The sequence below is a fragment of the Hemicordylus capensis genome, chromosome 3 (assembly GCF_027244095.1).
Source record: "Hemicordylus capensis ecotype Gifberg chromosome 3, rHemCap1.1.pri, whole genome shotgun sequence".
NCBI lineage: Eukaryota > Metazoa > Chordata > Lepidosauria > Squamata > Cordylidae > Hemicordylus > Hemicordylus capensis.
Genome location: NC_069659.1, coordinates 247,973,656 through 247,995,639, shown reverse-complemented (window position 1 = coordinate 247,995,639; position 21,984 = coordinate 247,973,656). Strand labels below are relative to the sequence as shown.

At 45.6% G+C, this 21,984-nt stretch overlaps 1 protein-coding gene across 11 annotated transcripts in view; it reads right to left on the bottom strand.

Annotated features, from left to right (window-relative positions):
* Positions 1-21,984, bottom strand: part of CC2D2B (coiled-coil and C2 domain containing 2B) — a 143,605-nt gene that overhangs the window by 119,526 nt on the left and 2,095 nt on the right. For all 11 annotated transcript variants that reach the window (XM_053305371.1, XM_053305368.1, XM_053305376.1 and 8 more), the window contains exons 2-4: positions 21,255-21,473; positions 17,732-17,812; positions 526-591 (exon numbers count right to left, since the gene is read on the bottom strand). In XM_053305371.1, coding sequence (XP_053161346.1) covers positions 526-591; positions 17,732-17,776 — 111 coding nt within the window. In that variant the 5' untranslated portion in view covers positions 17,777-17,812; positions 21,255-21,473. The remainder of the gene's footprint in view (positions 1-525; positions 592-17,731; positions 17,813-21,254; positions 21,474-21,984) is intronic.

Genomic DNA, 21,984 nt, shown 5'->3' with positions numbered 1-21,984 from the left:
GCGAATAATTTCAGCCATAAAAATTGTAATTTGTATTTTAGACTATTGTCTATACTTTTCTTAATAAATTTAGAGCAGTTTGTATTCAAAAGTTCCCGTAAAAATATACTTGAAATAACATGACCTAAAAGGTGAAACTGATTAGGAAAAATGCTTTCCTTTAAGGATTCTCCTTCTCCTATTACCCCTGCTAGCTTGGCAAAGAGGCACCTTTTAATGTGGTGATTCTCTTTATTTAGCAGAGGGAGAGTGACTGGCCCTATCCACCCCCAGCACAGTACCTCCAGTGACTGTTGCTGGTGTCTATCTTATGTTTCTTTTTAGACTGTGAGCCCTTTGGGGACAGGGATCCATCTAATTTATTTATTATTTCTCTGTGTAAACCGCCCTGAGCCATTTTTGGAAGGGCAGTATGGAAATCAAATAAATAAATAAAATAAAAGGAAGATAATCTTTTGGAAAAACAAGTGTTTTCAAATTTAGCATATAGTAAGCAATATTCCAAAGTAAAATTGATCAATCTACCTTTTTTCTAGCACTTCCTTTGAGCACAGATTTTTTTTTGGTTCTAGTTCTTTCCTGAACTTCTTTCTGGAAAATAAGAAATCATCTGCAAAACACATCACTTTGTAAAAACAAACAAACGCAAAATACACCACTTCGGAAAGAAAGAAATCAACAACTTTTAAGAAGCTACATCTAGTTCAGTAGTTTGAAAATGGAAGCTTACTACTCAGTTAAAACAATTGTCTTAGTTTATGAGTATAATAAAGCCCCAAACTGTCAAAACAATTTCAGTAGTATGACATACTATTTAAGGGGAGGGGGAGAGAGAAGATTAGGCTTCCTATGAATATGAGGTGTTCTGCTGGTTTGTCACTTTCGCTTTAAACTAGAAGCAGGACCACCTCACTGCCACACAAAGATGACTCCCATTTACATTTATTTATTCATCAAATTTGTACACCACCCCAAACTTTCATCTCTGGGTGGTTAACAATAGCATAAAACAAGTTTAAAATGTATATATATAAAACTTAAAACAATTTAACAATTTAAAAATAAACCAGAGATTAAACCTAAAAAATTTAGGAAGTTGAGAAAGCTTGGGCGAAAAGATGGATTTTCAGGGTTTTTTTGAAAATTGCAAGAGATGGGGAGGATCTTATCTCAGCAGGGAGCGCATTCCACAATCTTGGGGCAGTAACCAAGAAGACCTGTCTCTGTGTAGCCACCAAACAATTTGGCGGTAACTGGAGACGGACCTCCTTAGATGACGTCAATGAGCAGTGGGGCTCGTAGTGAAGAAGACGCTCTCTTAAATACTCTCTTAGAGTATCTCTAAGTATCTCTCTTAGATACATGATGTTTTGCTGAACAATCTAAATGAAGCACTCCTGTTTACCACCTCAGAGATGAATTATTTAGAAAATCAAAACGTTTTAGAAGTTGTCTGTATACAAAGATTAGGGTTGCTAGTAGGTTGAAGATGTTAGAAGCATCCAAATTTAAATGAAAGTTAAGCCTGCATAGAGAACAGAATCCACACTTGGTAGAATCTATCACTGTAGTCTGTAGCACTGTGATGGTGTAAACCACACCTTGTGAAACTCTGAGTTCTATACAACTCTTAAAGACTCAAAACTAGGGATGTGTGAAACATTTCAGGTACAGAACAATCTGTACCTGAATCTACCTGTTTCCTCTGCAAGCCCAGCAAGATTCGGCTCCAAAACAAATCATCCAAATTTTGGAGCCAAATGTTTTGTTGTTTCGGACCTCCATTTTGTGGCGATCTCCATGTAGTCTCCATTTTGTGCTTTGAGGTCATTTTGAATTTCCCGCCCTTCCAAGCATCAGATCGGTGAACAAAAGCATGGGCTGATCTGCTGACAATTCCCTCCTGGTTCCAGATTGGCTCTTTTGGCTCTTGCCACTGCTGACTGACCCCACATTGGCCAGGGGAAAGGCCGAAGAAGGGGCAAGGGTGGGAGGGAGTTCAAGGAGGAATTTTTAATTATATTTAAAGAGGCAACAGCCACCATCCTGCCTTTCTGCATCATGGGAGGAGAGAGAGAGAGAGAGCGCGCTTTGCTTTGCCTATTGCCTTCTGCCTTGCCAGCCTGAGCCCAGATTGCCTTGCCACCCTGCCTGCCTGCCCCTGCTGTGCCAGCCTGGAATGGATTCTCTGCTGCATTGCTTTTTTGTTCCTGCTGCTGATTCAAGAAAAGAAAATTCTTTTTTCACCCCCTTCCTGCTGCTGAGATAATCACTGCCTGCCTGTGCCTGCTGTCTGTGCCAGGCAGCCACCTGCCCCAGAGCCCCTGTGGCCACTGGCCACCTGGCCAGCCACCTCCCCCCCCCCCAGATTTTCCAGGCTTTTGCCCCAGCCGCCCCCCTCCCTGAAGACTGAAGAAGGAGAAGAACTGAAGAATGAAGAAGAGAGAATAGACTCAGATCTGACCACAGAAGTGGACAACTGGACACACAACGTGGGTGAAGCCCTAGAATGAGTGAGAACCCATTTAACACACACACACCACACACACATCTCTGGAATAGTGTATTCTTGGGATTTATTTTTCCTGTTTGGAGGAAGATCTTGGGTTGCAATTGAATTTAAAAAGTTGTGAGTTGTTTAGTTTAGAAGAACTTTAAATAGGGGTTCTATCTATGGGAGGGATCCCTGTTAGCTACTACTAGTAGGTGGCTAGAAGGGCAGCGTAGCCTCCTGGTTTTAAAAGACAATTCTGTATTTTTCCCCATTCCAAAGGTTTTTGTTTGTTTCATTTTTAAAACACAGGAGCCTGTCCTCCAGCCCTCTGTGCACATAATATATCAGTATTAATATTCTCTGCCCAGCAGCCTACAGGCTCTGAGTGGGCACACACTCCAGCCTCCACACTGCACATTTAGCTTACCACCACCACCCCAACTGAAGCCCTAAACAAGGAAAGCCTTCAGCCACCACCCCAGTCCAGCAGCAGCCTATTATTCCCTGCCCAGCAGCCTACAGATTCGAGGCAGAAAGGGGGCAGAAAGAGACATGAAGGCAGGGTGCAGCCCGCTGAATTGATGCCAAAATGAAAATGATGAATGTCAATGTGGTAATATGATGCTGATGCTAATGATGTAATGATGAGTTGTTCATGCATTTGTTTTGTAATGTGGTTTTCACTTGTCTCTTTAATGTTTGTTGTCTGAGACTTTGCCTTGACCCATGGCCAAGGATAGCTTGCTGCTGGTACCCTCACACATGTCTGTCATGCAGACTTAGAGAGCACATAGCATTCTGAGGCCATGGCCAAAATTTTAACCCTAAACCCACTAACCCTTTCACAGAGCACGCACGCACAGGTATACTATGTTGCCTGTGTATTTTGGGAACCTCATGGATGGGCACAGGACAGGTTCTCTCTCTCTGTGTGGACTTCTTTGCAATGAAGATTGGATCATATTGTGACTTCTAGCATCATTAGCGGTTTTATTCAAACTAGACTGCTTGCATCTACAATCGGTTGTACTGGTGCCACAGGCTCCGATCCAGTGCAGAAATGTAAAAAAAAAAAAAGGGTGCCAAAAATTGTGTGCCATTGTTACCATCATCACTCTTCTACTTGTGTAGGGGGGGGGGCAAACCTCGCTGTTCTACTGGCAGAATGGAATCCTGCATCCTTACTTAACCCGCTTTTAAGGTTGGGTGCCACAGATGTAGCTGTGTCTCTTGCTTGTTGATGAAATGCTTGGGGGAAGGAGGGCAGGGCACATTTGATGCTGTTGTTGGCCCTAGTGCTGCATCTGTGATATCACACTTACTTACTTACTTGTTGCTGGCTGCTGCTGTTATCCTGCATTGGGAAGGGGCGTGTGGGGCAGTGCATTTCATTGTTGTTGTGTGTTGATCAATTGAATTTCTGTTGGGGGGGATGGTGGGACACGTGGATGTGTGTGACCTTTGGAAACTGTGTTCTTTGCAAAGCTCTGCTGTTATTGATGTGTGCTGCATCCACCCTATGGGACAATGGAGACAGACAGTGCCCATTTCTACCTGTGGGTACCTCCTAGGAGTGCCACAGTGGGTTGGGTGGTAGTGCCCCAATGGGTGCCTGCTACTACCCAGATTCCAAAGGAATTGGGCAAAGGAGTGATTTTAAAAGAATTTCTGAAGTTTGCATGTCTTTGGGGCAGATTTGGGGCAGAAAAGGGGCTTAAGGGGCAGACGGGTGGGTCAGATGGTAGTGCCACTCTCATTTGCTACCCAAGAATCTACTCTCAGAACACTTCAGAAAGAACAAAACCCAGAGCCCATGGGCTTGTGGGTATAGGGGTGGTTGGCACCCTATGTGCAGTACACCACCACTCGCTCTGGGCCACCCCGGTGCCCCCCAAGTGGAGTTATGGGGCTGCTGAAATTCCCATTATTCCCTATGGGGGAAAAGCTTAAAGATGCGCAAACCTCAGAAATTGTTTAAAAATGACCCCTTTGCCTAATTGTTTAAAAATGACCCCTTTGCCTAATTGTTTAAAAATGACCCCTTTGCCTAATTGCTTTGAAATCAGGATGGTAGCAGGCACGCATTGGGGCACTACCTCCTTACCCACACTTTTGTCCCCAAAACTCCCTTTCTGCCCTGAATCTGCCACAAAGACTTGCCAACTTCAAAAATCATTTAAAAATTAGACCTTCGCCCAGTTTCTTTGAAATGTGAGTGGTAGCTTCCTTGCACCCATTGGGCACTACCACCCACCACAACCCTCTCTGGACCACCATGGTGCCACGCCCCTCCAGGAGTTCTAACTAAGACTGCTGAAATGCCCATTATTCCCTATCGGAAAAAGCTTAAAGACATGTAAACTTCAGAAATTCTTTAAAAATCACTCCTTTGCCCAATTTCTTTGAAATTTGGGTGGTAGTTTCCACCCATTGGGCACTACCACCCACCCTACTCTTTTGGCCCCAGGACCCTTTTAAAAAATCTGAATCAATACAGATTCAGATTTGGAAAATTTGGGCACAAATCGAATCTGGGGTGATTCGGGGGTCAGATTCGGACCCAAAACAAATCAGGGGTGTTTCAGTTTGGGTAAAAATGAAAATGAAAAAATTGATTTGTGCACATTCCTATGCAAAACCCTTCTTGAGGTCTGAGCCAAAGAAATCTAACAAAGGCACATATTAAGGCACATAGGGTTGCCAATTTTACGTTGACACAAGTGCGGGGCGGGGCGGGAGTCTCGAGGTGTGGTCATCTTGGGGGGCGGGGCTTGGCCCCATGTGGAAACTCGGTATAGAGTTCTTCCTCTGTTGTGTAGAGGAATAAGGAGGGTTTTAGTCTGCTTGGGGAGTGGGTGGAGAATGAGGGAGGAGGAGGGCGAATCAGCTCATTTCTAAGGTTCCACAAGACTCTTAGCAGTTTCAGTTCGCTCCCAAACTCTGCTAGACAGAAGCAAAAGACAGCAGAAGCAAGACAACAGACAAACTCTGCTGACAGAAGCAAAAAAAGAGTGGGAAACATCCACATGGATCAATAATAAAAAGCCCCCTTTCTTTCCTTCTCCTTTACATAAAACAGCCCTGCTGGATCCCACCCAAGGCCTATCTAATCCAACATCCAGTTTCACACAGTGGCCCACCAGATGCCTCTAGGGAGCCCACAGGCAAGTGGTATGTGTATGTCCTCTCTCCTGCTGTTGCTCCCCTGCAACTGGTATTGAGAGGCATCGTGCCTCTGAGGCTGGAGGTGGCCCACAGCCACCAGACTAGTAGACATTGATAGACCTGTCCTCCATGAATTTGTCTAAGCCCCTTTTAAAGCCATCCAAGCTGGGGGCCACCACCACATTCCATGGCAAAGAATTCCATAGATTAATTATGCGCTGTGTGAAAAAGTACTTCCTCTTATCAGTCCTAAGTTTACCAACCTTCAGTTTCATGAAATGACCCCTGGTTTTAGTGTTGTAAGAGAGGGAGAAAAATTTCTCTCTGTCCATTCCATGCATAATTTTATATACCTCGATCATGTCTCACCTTAGTCGCCTCTTTTCCAAGGTAAAGAGTCCCAGATGCTGTAGCTGAGGCTCCTAAGGAAGGTGCTCCAGGCCCCTGATCATCTTGATTGGCCTCTTCTGCACCTTTTCCAGTTCTACAACATCCTTCTTAATGTCATCCTTCCACAACATCCTTCAGCATATGTGTGAAGCTGAGCTTTTTTGGCCCAATATGCATCACTTTACACTTCTTACATTGAACCACATTTGCCATTTTGTCGCCCACTCCCCCAGTTTGGTTTGGAGTGATCTTTTTGCAGCTCCTCACAATCTGTTGTGGATTCAGACCTCTCCCTTTTTGCTTAACAACAACATGCCTTCCCATTTCCCCACTCAGCTAAGACCGTACCTTAATTTCCCCAACAAAGATTAGTAGTGCTGCTGTGCACACATCTGAGAAGATGCTGAAGCTGCTGGCTGTGGCTGGAGCCAGGATCCACACACATGCTTCCGTACAAACCCCACCTACCCGCTGAATAGCTGATTGTCAGGTGGGCCAAAAGTAGCCTGCCAGCAAGCAGGAAAGAGGCTCATGAGTTGAGCTCGCGCTGGCTGCTGCTCCTGCCACCCGCCAAAATCCTCCTGAGGATGTTGACAAGTTGCTTGGGGAGGTGAGGCCTATCACTCGTTCTCTGGATCCTTGACCAACTTGGCTGCTTCTATCTAGCAGGGAAATTGCTGGAGGTGGCCTAGTTAATATTATTAATGCATCTCTGAGGGAAGGTAGGATGCTTCTTCCTTGTTGGAAGGAGGCAGTGGTTATACCGCTTCTTAAGAAGCCTTCCATAGATTCCTCAGCAATGGATAGTTAAAAGCCAGTCTCAAATCTCCCATGGTTGGGCAAGGTGACTAAGTGGTGGCTAACCAGCTCCAGGCAGTTTTGAAGGAAACTGATTATCTATTCATACTGACTTTAGAGCTGGCTATGGGTTTGAGACAGCCTTGGTCAGCCTTATGGATGACCTTTACCAGGGAATCGACAGAGGAAGTGTGACTCTGTTGGTTCTTTTGGATCTCTCGGCAACATTTGATGCCATTGACCATGGCATCTATCTGGATCATCTGGGGGAGTTGGGGATAGGAGGCTCTGCTTTGCAGTCGTTTGGCTCCTATCTCTCAAGTAAAAACAAGTTGCTCAACTGTAACTGATGTCAAGTTCTACAGCTCCTTTTCGGCGCCTGTGCCCCACCCCACATGACCACATGGCTATTTAAGGCGGGAGGAAGGGCAGGCACCTCAGTTCCTTGGAGACCGAAGCAGTCAAGTAGGCAGGTAAGTTCTACTATCGAAAGATAAGTACTACTGCGGAGGGGAGGTCTGGGAGGGTCTAATGGATATCAAGGGATCACTGCCTGTTTATCTGGGTCGTGATCCATTGAATCCATTGGAATGGGTGTTTCGTTAGCTCCGTAAGGAGGAGGAAGCATTAGAGTTATTGCAACACCCTTTTGAGGACACCTCTCCCAAAATTCGCCTCCGCAGCAGACCGGAAGTCTATAGCATAGTGTTTTACAAATGGTTGCTCAGAAGACCAAGTAGCAGCCTTACAGATGTCTTGAAAAGATATGCCAGACAGGTGAGCAGCTGAAGCGCCATAAGCGCTCATGGAATGCACTTTGATGGTCTTTGGAGGCTGAACTTCCTGTAGAGAGTATGTCAGACGGATGGCTTCGACAAGCCAGTGTGATAGTCTCTGTCTAGACAATGCCTGTCCTTTGTTTGCTCCCTTATAAGAGATGAATAGCCTCTTAGATGACGGGAAAGGCTTAGTCCTAGAAAGGTAATAGAGAAGTGCTCTGAGAACATCCAGGGAATGCAGGGCCTTTTCCAATGTAGTGGTCGGTGACTTAAAGAAAGTGGGCAGCACCACATCCGGACTGATGTGGAAGTCAGTCACAATCTTTGGTAAAAAGGCGATATCCGGCTGGAGGAGAACTTGTCCGGGTAGAAACGGGCATAAGGGACATCCATTCGGAGAGCCGTAAGTTCACTCACCCTGTGAGCAGTGGTGATAGCCACCAAAAAGGCTGTCTTCAAGGATACCAGCTTTAATGCTGTGGAACGCATGGGTTTGAAGGGCGGCTCAGTTAGGGCAGAGAGGACCAGCAAGATGCTCCACTGTTCAAGTAGTTTATGGATAGGAGGATACAGATTAGTGAGGCCTTTCAAGAAACTTTTGCATGAGGGATGGGAGAACACTGTTTTTCTATCCCATCCTGGATGCATAGATGACAGTGCCGCTAGGTGGACCTTGACTGACACATTTGAGAGTTTTGCCGTTTTCAGAGAGGTCAGATAAAGTAGGATCTCACGGATGGAGGCCTCCTTAGGGCGGAAAGCATGGAGAGAAGCGTAGATAGAAAATCTTTTCCACTTGCTAGCATAGTTAATTCTCGTAGATGGCTTACGTTGATTCCGCATGATCCGCTTCAGCAGTCGATCTTCCACGCTGTTAGTTGTAGGGTGAGCACTTCCGGATGTAGAAGGCACCTGTTCTCCTGAATCAGGAGATCTAGACGGTTTGGAAGTCTCTGAAAAGTGTTCGAAGCTAGTCTGAGTAAATGTGGAAACCATGCTTGGCGGGGCCACCAAGGTGTGAACAGGATGTACTTTACATGGCCTGCCAGTAGACGCGCCACAACTCTGCTCACAAGAGGCAAGGGGGGCGACATGTAAGTCCAATGTTCCGACCAGCCCATCTGGAAGGCATCTCCCAAAGACAGGGGGTTGAGGCCCGCTCTTGAGCAGAACAGCTTGCATTTTGTGTTCTGTGCTGTAGCAAATAAGTCGATCTCCAGGTAACCCCAGAGTTGGAATATCTTGTGAGGTAGGTGTCGTTCAGTTCCCACTTGTGTCGGGTTTCCGTCGAAAATGGATGGCTGAGGCCATCCACCAGTATGTTGTCCGTGCCACTGATGTGGATGGCCACCGGTGTGATGCTGTTCTTGATACACCAATGCCAGATCTGTATGCTCAGGGCACACAGTGACCTGGAGACCGTTCCGTTCTGTCTGTTGAGGTAGGCAATGGTGGTAGTGTTGTTCAAGTGCAGTTGTACTACCCTCCCTCTTAGCATCGGGAGGAAGGCTTTCATGGCTTGGTAAATCGTCAATAGCTCCAGGAAATTTATGTGGAACTGATGTTGGGTGCGGGTCCAGAGACCTTGCATCACTGTGGCAATGCAATGTCCACCCCAACCTTGAAGTGAGGCATCTGTTGTGACCCATACTGACTGAGTCTGTGCCTGAAAAGGTATCCCCCTGAGTAAGTTGAGCTGTCGTGTCCACCAAGAGAAGGATTGTAGGACTGGTAGAGGCAGACATAACCGCTTTGTAGGGCTGTCTTTGTTTAGGCAAAATAAAGACAGGAACCATAACTGAAGTTTTTGCAATTCCAACCAGGTGTAGCACACAGTCAACTTGCATGAGGCCATAAAGTCCAGCGAGGTGGTGGGCCCAGCAAGGTGGCGGTGGCCCCAGCCATGAGGCAGGGCGAGGCGGCGGGCCCAGCGCGATGGCAGCGGGCCAGGCCGTGGTGGCGGGGCCCAGCGAGCAGCGGGCCCAGCGAGGCGGGGCAAGGCGGCGGGGCCCAGCGAGGCGGCGGGGCCAGGCCCGGCCGCGGAGGCGAGGCGGCGGGCCTGATGGCGGCACTCTGGGGCCGGCCTCGGCAGCGGCACTCTGGGGTCGGCCAGGCCCGCTGGCGGCGGCCGCCGCACTCTGCCCCGCCAGAGACGGGGGGCGGGAGGAGAGAGAGAGGTAGCCTGGCCCGGCCGGGCCCGGCCGCAGAAGCGAGGCGGTGGGACTGGCCGGGCCGCGGAGGCAAGGCGGCGGCGGCCGCACTCAGCCCCCGCAGGGCGGCGGCGGCCGCACGGGTCAGCTAGTAAAACATTAATACCTTCAAATATCATATACATGGCTAAATTCATTCAAATAAAACCGGTTAATCTGAAGTGCACAACCCAGCATCTCGTGCCTCAATCACTCTAAACCGAATCTTGCTTGCTATGAAGAGAAATTTTGCTACCCTCCTGTAAGCATACTCTGACCTAGCAGTAAGCAGGAAAAGGACCTTGTCCCCATCAGAAGGGCAATTAGAATTGTAATGAGTTAGTAATAGGGAGAGAAGCTTTCCCCTTAATTCAGTATAAAATCTGCACTTCAGCATCAGATGTTCCGTAGTCTCCACTTCACCGTTCTGGCAGGGGCATAATCTTTGGTTGTAGGGCACCTTCCCAAAACGTCCTTCCAATACTGCTGGAATCCCTATATGAAAGTAGGCATCTTTTAAGTCTAACGTCACAAGCCACCACTCTCAATGTAGTAGTGGTAAGATGTCCTGTAACATCATCATCCGATACATTTTCACCCGCATGAACTTGTTGAGATCCCTGAGGTCCATGATCGGTTGTATCCCACCATCTCTCTTCAGGATTTGGAAATAACAGGAGTAAAACCCCTCCCGTCGATGTGTCCATCGCACCAGGACTATTGCGTTTTGTGCAGGAGTTCCTGTACTTCTTGCAGTAAGGCAGGTGTTGCTCTTGTAAAGCAAAAGCCCATGAATAGCGGGTGTGTCATGAACTCTATCACGTGCCATGCTTGCACATGACTTGCCAATCTGATGTTGTTGTTGGCTAGTTGGACCAGCCGGTTGATGGAGTGGGCTGGGTGGTCGACCTCCTTGATGTTCTGGGAGGGAGAGCAAGGTTGACGGGGCAACAGAGACAGATGGTGCAATAGAGACGGGTGGTGCGATGGCTGTCCTGTACCTTAGGGTGGCTGCTTGTTGCCCTCCGCCTGTTTCCCTCATTGTATAGAGGCATATCTACCCTTCTGTTGTCCTGGGTGTTTACTGAAGGGCTGGTAACTCTTCCGGAAGTCTCAGCGTTCCTGTGGCCTGTAGGAAGCATGGGGACGGTAGTAAGATCACTGTTTGCTAGGGTACGATGTGGACACTGACAAAGAAGTAAATGTTTTGGCTGTGAATTTCAATTTTTTCATTTTTTCCATTGTTGCATCTGTCTCCTCTGAAAAAAGGCCCTTGCCATCGAACGGTAGGCCTTCTATTTTGTCTTTCATGTCCTGTTGTAGGGCTGAAGACCATAGCCAAGCATGACGACAGAGGATAATTGCAGCAGTAATAGATATGGATTCCGACTCAGCTAAGTGTTTCGCAGTGCTCAGTTGCCGACACGTGAGATCTCCCACTTTTTGTAAAGTTTTCCGGAATCAAACTTTGAGTTCCTCAGGAGATAATGTATTAGTGTCTTTTTCTAGGCTTTCCCAAATGCAGTAGCTGTATTTAGCCATGCAGGCTGAATAATTAGCCACCTTGACTGAGAGACAAGAGGTGGAGTATAATTTTCTCCCTGTAAAGTCTAATTTTCTGCCCTCTTTATCCGCTGAGGTGGTGTGTTGTCTACCTGACCTGGATGTGGTTGCACAGTCAATGACCAATGATTTTGGGACAGGGTGCTTGAATAAGGAGGTATTAGCCTGCTCTTGAACCCTGTAAAGACCCTCTAATCTTTTTGACATTGGCATGGACGTATGCAGGACTTGCCAAGCGCACTAGGCGGCATTCAAGATGATGGGCAATAAAGGTAGGGCCACAGGTTGTGCTGACTGGGACCGGGCCATGAAATTGTAGACCGGGTCTTCAATGGTCTTGACCTGTGAAGATAAATCTAATCTCAAGGCGGTCGCCATCTGTTTCACATGAGAGTGATACAACTTTAATTCTTCAGTCGGCAAGACATGGGCAGGTGTAGCCATGTCTGGCAAGGGGTCAGCTTCTACATTCTCCGTGTCAGACTCAAAATCGGAGGAGCCATGGTGGCTGACATCCGTCACAATCTTGGAGGGAGAGTGGTGTGAAGGCCCACCGCCTAGGGACTCTATACGTGGGGAGGTAGGCAAAGGTGGGACCTCTGTTTGGACCGCTATCGCAGTGACCTGCTGTGTAGTCTGTGCTGATCTCGTAGACGTAGGTAGCAAAGTTTGTGTTGAGAGATTGAAGAGCACTGGTTTTGGAACAAGGGGGGCTCCCTCCATAGAGAGTGGACGGAGTGGCAGAGCAGAGGTAACTTGAGGAACAGTGGTCAAGGACGTGGCCCATTGCTAGACTCGATTTTCATCGTAGTCATAGGCCATCCCTGGTAAAGTCGTGCCAGGTAACGCGGTCTCTTTAGACGGGGAAACTTTGTGACTGAACCCACACGTGTGCCACGGTGCTCCAATGGAAAGTTGTGCAGCGGTCAGTAATTGTGGGTTGGCATGTGGAGCAACTTCCTTTGAATGTTGAAAGACTTGGAATGTAGACGGAGTGTTAGCCATTGAGTCCAACATCGTAAGAAGGGACTGCGTTGCCCCCAGATCCAAAGCCGTCCCCTCTGTATCAGAAAGATCAGCCTCTTCCACTTTAAATGTAAGGGGAGCTCGGAATCAAGGTGTAACAGCAGTAATATTCGTTGGTGTGTTCAATGCCGAAGGCTGTGCTCCATTCCCCGACGTCAATGGGGACCGTATTGGGGTCGGCGCCGGCTGTAAATCCCACAATGTCGGTATCGGCAGCGTCGGTATCGGTGTAGACGGCAATCCTTCATCTGTCGGTGTCGAGAGCGAAGTAACCTGTGGAGCCTGACTTGACGTCGGTGTTTTTATCGATGTCGAGGTTGATGCCGACGTGACCTTGGAAGGAGTCGATGTCGAGGTCTCTCTTGGTGTCGAGCTTGGCTTCAGTGTCGATGAACCAGCCTGTTGAGCTGCCGTCGATGCCGATGGAGTGGTCGATGTTGAGGGCTTCAATATTGACACAAAAACTACTTCTTGGACAGACTTAGGTGACGGAGTCAAGCTCGACATCGACAGCTTCCGTGTTTTGGGAGCGGGTTCACCAGCAGCCGCCATTTTTTCACTCGATCTCTTCAAGGACTTATGGGCTTTCACGGAGGGCAACAGGGTTTTAGACTGGACGGAAGCCAGGACCCCCCGAGCCATGCGCCTGAGGAGATTTTTTTGTTGCAGATGAAGGCGCAGCCAGAACATCATTGTAGATCACGGCCCTCAAACACAATTCTCTATTTCTCCATGTCTGCTTAGAGAATGATTGGCAAATTTTACATGATGACGTCACATGAGCCTCACCCAAACAACACAAACATAAACTACCCGTGTCCTGAGAAGGCAATTTTGCTTTGCATTTCTCACAGCGTTTGAAAGTCTTTTTCCCCTTTGGGGTATCCATAACTACAAGACAGTACTCACAAAGACTTAGTCATTAGGCAATCAGAGGTCAAAGGCAGATAGTAGTCCAATCAGTTCAACAAACAAAAACCTTTAAGAGTAGACAGAAATGCTAAGTAGTCCAAAGTTGAATAGCCAGAAAACAGTCCAATCACGTGGCAAAACAGAATCGCAAAGCAGAGGATCTTTTCCAAAAGCCAGTCCAAAGTCAGAAGCCAGAGAATACAAACAAGAATAGTAGAACTGTTTTTAAAAGAATTAAGGAACCAGAACAAAGGAGCAGCAGAAACCGAGTGAACCGATCTCAACGGCGGTCACAAAGGAGCTGAGGTGGCTGCACTTCCTCCCGCCTTAAATAGCCATGTGGGGCGGGGCGCAGGCGCCAAAAAGGAGCTGTAGAACACGACACCGAGAGGCTTCCACGCAGGCACAGAACCCATTCTAATGGATTCAACGGATGATGACCCAGATATTCCAGATGGTGGAGCTTGGTGACTGTTGCTCTTCAAAATGGAATCTATTATATAGAGTATAATAATAATAATAAGACTGTGCTGCACATTTCAGATGTGTGGAAAAGGCACCATGGAGCAGGGGTTCTTAACCATTTTACATCTATGGGCAGAGCATTACTCATAGACTCCACACCATTTATATTTGTATAAGGCTCAAGTAAAAATTAGGGGGGAAATTAGTAATCAGGATAGTTATTAATCAGAATGGAACACTCAGGGCTCCATTCTGTCACTAATGCTTTTTAATAAATACATGAAACTGCTGGGTGAGGTCATCAGATTTAGTGTAGGGTGTTATCAGTATGCTGATGACATGCAAATTTATTTCTCCTTATCATCATCAATCATCATCATCATCATCATCATCATCATCATCATCATCAGGAAATGTCACTCATTCCATAAATGCCTGCCTATAGGTAGTAATGGGCTGGATGGGGGGGGGGAAACCTGAAGCTGAATCCAAGCAAGACAGAGGTGCTCATTGTAGGGAACTGGAATATGAGGGATGAGTTAGATCTCCCTGTTCTGGATGTGGTTACACTCCCCCAGAAGGAACAGGTACACAGCTGGGAGTGCTCTTGGATCCAGGCCTCACCCTGGTATCTCAGGTGGAGACTATGGCCAGGCGCACCTTCCATCAGCTTTGGTTGATTCGACAGCTGCATCCATTCCTTGAAGAGAACAATCTCAAAACAGTGGAGCATGAGCTGGTAACCTTCAGGCTGGACAATTACAATGCACTCTATGTGGGGCTGCCTTTGTATGTAGTGTGGAAATGTCAGTTAGTCCAAAATGTGGCAGCCAGATTGGTCTCTGGAGTAATCCAGAGAGACCATTTTATGCCTGTACTTAAACAGTTGCACTGGATGCCAATATGTTTCCAGCAAAATACAAAGTGCTGGTTATCACCTTTAAAGCCCTGAACAGCTTAGGTCCGAGTTACCTTAGAACGTGCCTTCTTCTGTATGATCCCTACCACATGTTAAGATCATCTGGAGAGGTCCGTCTCCAGTTACCACCAGTACGTCTGGTGGCGACTCGAAACCAGGCCTTCTCTGTAGTTGTTCCTGGGCAGTGGAATGCACTCCCTCAAAATTCGTAGCTTGGGTTTATCTTTGACCTTCAAGAGAGCCCTTAAAAACATATTTGTTTGGTCGGGCCTTACAATATTTTAAAATTGTTCTTAAATGTTTTAGCTGTTTTAAATTGTTTTCAATGTTTTTAATATTGTTTTAGATTATGACTGCTTTAGATTATGGTTTGTTAGTTTTTTGTTGTTGTATATCATCGAGCCTTTAGATGGGGTGGCATAACAAATAAATAAATAAATAAAATACGGGAGAAAGAGCATCCCAGATGGGACAAGCACTTTCCCATGAAAATACAGGATGTCCCAGCCAATCCAGGACTGCTGGTAACACTATATCAAGATGATTCCTAGAAATTACACAAGAATATAATTAGCTCACTTTATCTGGCCCTGTTAGAACATTAGCATGAATTATTTTAATGGGTACAGAAGAGGAGAACCCAGATTGTTACTCATCACTAATGAGTAATGTGTTTCCATTGTACCTTTTTCTGCCAGAGCACTATGGCATGCAGAAATGCAACTGGTACAAATTTTCCAAGCATGAAGATATGGCAATGGGAAAGCTGCACCTTTAGAACTTCTGCCTTTTATATAGCTTTTAAGGCCCTATGACCTATGCTACAGAAAAACAGCAGGCACTAATGCTACATTAACACTATAATTCCAAAGCTTTAAGCATCAGCTAAATAACTGAATTGATTATTTGCTGTCGTGAGCTACATCTTAAACATATTCTAGATATGTTTATGTTCAAATGACACGATCCAGCGAACAAAAAAATTAACATCTCCATAAGTCTATTCTCAGAGATGTACAGAATGATTGTTGCTTTTAGCAATTTGGAGTACATCCTTGAGCTTCAATGATAAACATATGTCTGGCTGTTGTTGTTGTTGTTAATTTGATTTATACACCACCCTTCCAAAATGGCTCAGGGCGGTTTACAATTAAAACAAACCACTAAAACAGTAAAGACCTAAAACAAATTAAAAAACAACATAACAATTAACAATTTAAAAACATTCTAAAACAACAATTAAACAATTACAGTGATTAAAAACCTCAAAATCAGGTTTTGAATTTTAAAATAAACCAGATATTAAAAACCCCAAAATTTAGGAAGCTGAGAAAGTTTGGGTGAAAAGATGGGTTTTCAGGTGTTTTTTGTAAATTGCCAGAGATGGGGAGGATCGTATCTCAGCAGGGAGCACATTCCACAATCTTGGGGCAGCGACCGAGAAGGCCCGTCTCTGTGTAGCCACCAAACGAGTTGGCGGTAACTGGAGACGGACCTCCTCAGATGACCTCAATGGGCGGTGGGGCTCATAATGAAGAAGATGCTCTCTTAAGATACCAGGGCCTAAGCCGTTTAGGGTTTTGTAAGTTATAACTAGCACTTTGTATTTTGTCCGGGAACCTATTGGCAGCCAGTGTAACTCCATCAGTAAAGAAGTAACGTGGTCTCTCCGAGATGACCCAGAGACCAACCTGGCTGCCGTGTTCTGAACCAACTGAAGTTTCCGGACTACATACAAAGGCAGCCCGACGTACAGCACATTACAAAAGTCCAGTCTGGAGGTTACCAACAGATGTACCACAGTTTTGAGGTCACTGATCTCGAGAAACAGGCGCAGCTGGCGTATCAGCTGGAGCTGATAGAAAGCACCCCTGGCCACCGCCTCAACCTGAGAAACCAGGGAGAGGTGTGAATCCAGAAGTACTCCCAGACTGCGAACCTATTCCTTTTGGGGAAGTGTGACCCAATCTAGAACAGGCAGATCAAAATCGTCTCTAGAGTTCTGACCCCGCACAATAAGTACCTCCGTCTTATCTGGATTCAGCTTCAGTTTATTCTCCGTCATCCAGCCCATTACTGCTTCAAGGCAGGCATTTAGGGAGGATTGCCAGCTCCTGAAGAAGTTGACATGGAGAAGTAGATCTGGGTGTCATCAGCATATTGGTAACACCCAGCTTCAAATCCCCTGATGATCTCTCCCAGCGGTTTCATGTAGATGTTAAAAAGCATTGGAGAAAGTATGGAGCCTTGAGGGAAACCATACTTAAACTCAGATTTTGAAGAGCAACAGTCTCCAATCGACACCATCTGGAATCTATCCAAGAGGTAGGAGCGGAACCACTGTAAAACAGTGCCTCCCACCCCAAACCCCCTCAGACGTTCCAGAAGGATACTATGGCCGATAGTATCGAAAGCCGCTGAGAGATCCAAAAGGACCAACAGAGTCACACTTCCTCTGTCAATTCTCAATTGGAGATCATCCATCAGGCTGACCAAAGCAGTCTCCACCCCATAGCCCGCCCGAAAACCAGTTTGAAATGGGTCTAGATAATCAGTTGCCTCCAAGACCGCCTGGATCTGAGAGGCCACCACCCACTCAATTACCTTGCCCAGCCATGGAGGTTGGAAACAGGCCTATAATTGTTCAACTCTGAGGGATCTAATGCAGGCTTCTTTAGAAGAGGTCTAATAATTGCCTCCTTAAGACAAGGAGGCATCCTGCCCTCCCTCAGAGAAGCATTTATGATTTCCACCAGGCTGTCTACAACAACCTCCCTGCTAGATTGAACAAGTCGTGTTGGACAAGGGTCAAGAGAACAAGTGGTACGCCTCACCGCCCCAAGCAGTTTGTCCACATCCTCAGGAGTCACGAACTCTTAAGGAGGCAATCATTAGCTTAGCATCTAATTTAGAATAACAAAAGTGATTTAATGTTACATAATAAGAAAATAAACTATTTAAAGTTTATTTAATAGTTTTCTATTTAAATAAGAAAAGAAAAGAAGTATTCAAAAATATTTTGATAGCTTGCCTTAGTTCTGTCCAGTGATATTTCTAATTCTTTATCAGGATCCATTTCCTAAAAGTTGATTTATACCAGCCTATGAGAAAACTGTGAAATACAAAATAATGTCAAAATGGAACATAATGGGTTATATATATTATTTATTTATATGATTTTCATGAAGTTTATTCCAGGCTAGTTTACAACAATACAACAATAAGATACATAAAAGTCATATTAAAATAATATTTAACAACAACAATACAAGTCATAAGAACACAGAGCAGTAGGAGCAGAGAGAGACCAGTGGCCCCTATGGGGCAAAGGCCTGAAAAAACAAGGTCTTCTTTTGTTGCTTTTTAAAGGCAGCCAAGGAAATCAGAACATATATTCACTAGGAGAGCATTCCAAAGCCTGGGGACAATGAGAAGGCCCTGTTCCACATGCACAACTGATCCTCCATCAGTATTAGCATATGGCGCAAAGCCCTCTCTGACGACCCTGTTGGATGGGCAGAACCATGCAGGAACAGCTGGTCTTCCAGGTATCCAAGCCCCAAACCATTAAGAGGGGTGTCAGACTCCCATCATTCTCAGTCACAGTGGTCAGTAGCCAGGGATGATAGGAGTTATAGGCCAATGACAGCTGGAGGGCCACAGTTTGACACTCCTGCATTAAGGGGTTTAAGGGTAATAACCAGTATATTGAATTGGATCCAGAAACAAATTGGCAGCCAGTGGAGCTCTTTCAAAATGGGCACTACCAGCAAACGTTAGCATCTAAATCATTTTGCCTAGTCATCCAGTGAAAGTCAGTCTACTTTTATCAAGAAAACGTCTCCTAAACTTGTCTCTTAACTAGGGGTGTGCATGGAAACGGCTGGTCCGGTTTGGTTCGAGTCTGAAACAGACAAGAACCGGGCCAGTTTGGTCCGGCACCCCCTCGAAATCCTCCCAGTCCAGTCTGGCGGGGGGGGGTGGTGGTGTTGCAAACATTTTTAGGTTAAAAACATTTTTTTAAAAAAATTAAACTTACCCCTTACAGAGAGGTTCTCTAAGGTGGCGGGAGGGGGGTCCTACAGAGGTCTCCCCTCCTTGCACTAGCCTCCCTGCCTTCCAAAACCAGCCCATCCGGCCATTCTTCAACCTGTTCAGGCATTTCTCCCACCGCAGTGGCCATTTTGGAGGCTGCTGCGCCTACGCAATGGGCTTCTGCATGGCCTGGGGCTGGTTTTGGAAGGAACGGAGGCCCAAGGGGGTAAGTTTTAAAAAATGTGTTTTTTTAAATGTTTCTAAAGATGTTTTTAAAAACATTACCTAAAAATGTTCGTGGACCCCCCAAACTGGTTTGGTCTGGGGTTGAACTGAACCAGGGGTGGTTTGGCTCAACCTCGAGCCTTCAAACCAGCTCGGTTCCAATCCTGTTTGCACATCCCTACCCTTTACAGCAGGGGTTCTTAATCAGGAGTCAATGGGCTAAGTTCAGGTAGTCCGTGGGAAATCTTTGCTGCACGGAATTTAATTTGCTTCCTAGTGAGCCAGAATAAAATTCTTGAAAATAACTGTCCCGATTACTTATTTTTGCCATAATTTTTACTTGAGTCTTATAAAAATGTTTTATAAATGGGGTCGAGTCCATGGGTAATACTTTGCCCATAGATGCAAAAGGATTAAAAACCCCTGCTCCATAGTGCCGTTTTCACACATCTGAAATGTGTAGCACAGTCTATGATATGATCCCCCTGCTGGATGAAAAAGGTTTCTGTGTCCATACTGCCTATTCATTGGCTTGTGCTGGTGTGGAATCTCTATGCATATGTATATGTATAGGTATATGTATAGGTATATGTATATGTATATGTAGGAAAGATTGTGTGCTGACATATTACAATAGAAGGTCTGTACAATTTGTTACACTGCAAGCCAACCACAGCCTACTAACAAGCTATGTATGATAGCCCATATGGTATTCCAAACAAAATCTATACACTGAATTAGCTGCCTGTGACTACAGAAACTGGAGGCAGAGCCACTGTCAAGCATCTGGCAGGCAAGTGAGTTAAGCCATTACAGGGTGGTGTGATATTTGGTGGCGAGTCTCAAGTTAGGCCTGTGTTTTGTGTGTTGCCTTCACCACATGTTTGCTATAACAAGGTTACAGCAAACATGTGGAAGAGGCAACACACAAAGGCTATTTCACAAATCCTCCACCCATGTGATAAAGGCACATAAGTCTAAAACGCAAGAGCCCAAGTAGGCACACTATTCCATGATAGGGATGTGCACGGAACTATGAAGCAGAGATTCAAAGGTGGCGAGGGTCTCCCTTTAAGAGTGGGGGGGGGCGCATTTACCCCTCCCACTGCTTTCCCCCCACCAGCATCGGATTTTTTTAACAGCCCATCGGGTCGGCATTGTACCCCCCTGCCACCCCATTGCCCTCGTCTTTTGGATAAGATGGGAAGTTGCTGACATGCCTGCATGCACTGGCACAGGCACGCCAGCAACTTCCGGTCAGATCCAGAAGACAAGGGCAACGGGGCGGCAAGGAGGTATGCTGCCATTCCAATGGGCTGTTAAAAAACCCGACGCCGGTGGGGGAGAAAGTGGTGGAAGGGGTAAGTGCACCCCCGCCGCTCTTAAAGGGAGACCCCCACCACCTTCGAACCAGCAGAACCACTGGTTCTGTGCACATCCCTACTCCATGGACAACTAATTTCTAAGGAGTTATGCTTTTGGCTTATCAGTCATCTTGCATTACAATGAGACAGAGCAGCAGCATATTTTACTGGAAGGGTTTCTGTGCATTTGACAGCTTAGGCAGAAATTCAGTCATTTCAGCTTTTCCTTTCAATTAGATAAAATGTTGGGGAAAGCCATATCTTTTGATTCTGTCTGCTGTATAGCTGCTACAGGCACAAAAAAACCCATTGTGTCAGAAAAATATGTGGCATTGTAAAACTTTCCTATCAAAGTCCCTCCCAGAAATCTACCATGACCTACAGAGATGTAAGTAATTTGCAAAATGTGACAGACGCTATACCACCCAGGATGGTGTTTTACCACCAGTTGAGACTTCTAGCCAAAACAAATACAAGCACTATAGGAAAAAAAAGGTTTATAAAAAGATATAGGATATCATCCAAACTAAATTAGTCATGATTGTCTCACTTAAATAATAAGTTAGTCATGAGCAATTCGTCCACCTAATTTCAATGTAGGCATTACTCCCCATTGTCTTGGTCCTGAAGAGAGATCTCTGAAGTAGCACAACTATAGCTAAAAATAATTTTAAGATTGTTTTTAATATGGAGAGTCTCCAGAGTTACATTACTTTCCAGGAAAATGCAATCCCCGCCAAGTTTATTCAAAATAATGAATCCAATAGGATTTAATTTCCAGGTAAGTATTTTTAGGATTGCAGCTGTAAAGGAACAGGTTTTAATATGTTCAGTAACTAGAGTTGTGGATACAAACTGTATTGGAATGTCAAAATGTCTCACTGAGGTCAATCGGACATAGTTTTAGGCAAGTACACAAAATATGCTAACCTTAAGCATGTTCACCAAATTTTTTCCCCTTCATGGTATGGCAAAACACAATAGCATTTTTATTTGCAAACTGTCCAGATTCTGCAGTTAGGCTTGCTTAAATCCAGTGAAGTCAATAACCTAGGAGCGCCTAACTTCTCAATGGATACCATTAATCCACAACATGGGCATATACCACTTCATCTACTGAATGTGTTCCTGTGATTCAATTCCAAGCACCTGAATTAAAAAACAAAAAAAGTCTGATTCAAAGAGCAACAAGGAAACATGGAGAATATAAAACATTTTTCAAGTTACAAGAAGTGTATAACTGGTTGAGAGTTTAATCCAACAGTGAATGAGTAGGAATGAACCAATTTTTCTGCACTTTTTTCTTCTGCATCCTCTTGCACTCTCTTCCCTTCCACCACAGTGCTGTGGTGAACAAATCCTCAAAACTGCTGAATGGCCAGCCTTCAGGCGGCATAACTCTCATTACCTCTAGGGTGGGGAACTGGAGGCAGCTGCATCATTTTGCCCCTGCCCGGCTTGTTAAGACAAACTGCTGCTGAATCTAAACCATATTTTTAGATACAGAATGTCAGATTTTGATGGATACGATTATGTCTGTTTTAGGTAGGGTTGCCATGCCCCCCGAAATTCTGAGTTTCACCTGGATTTTAAGCATCCCACCCAGACTGCTTAGCCCACCCAGATTTGCTTGGATTTCAGCTTTCATTTAAAAAAAAAA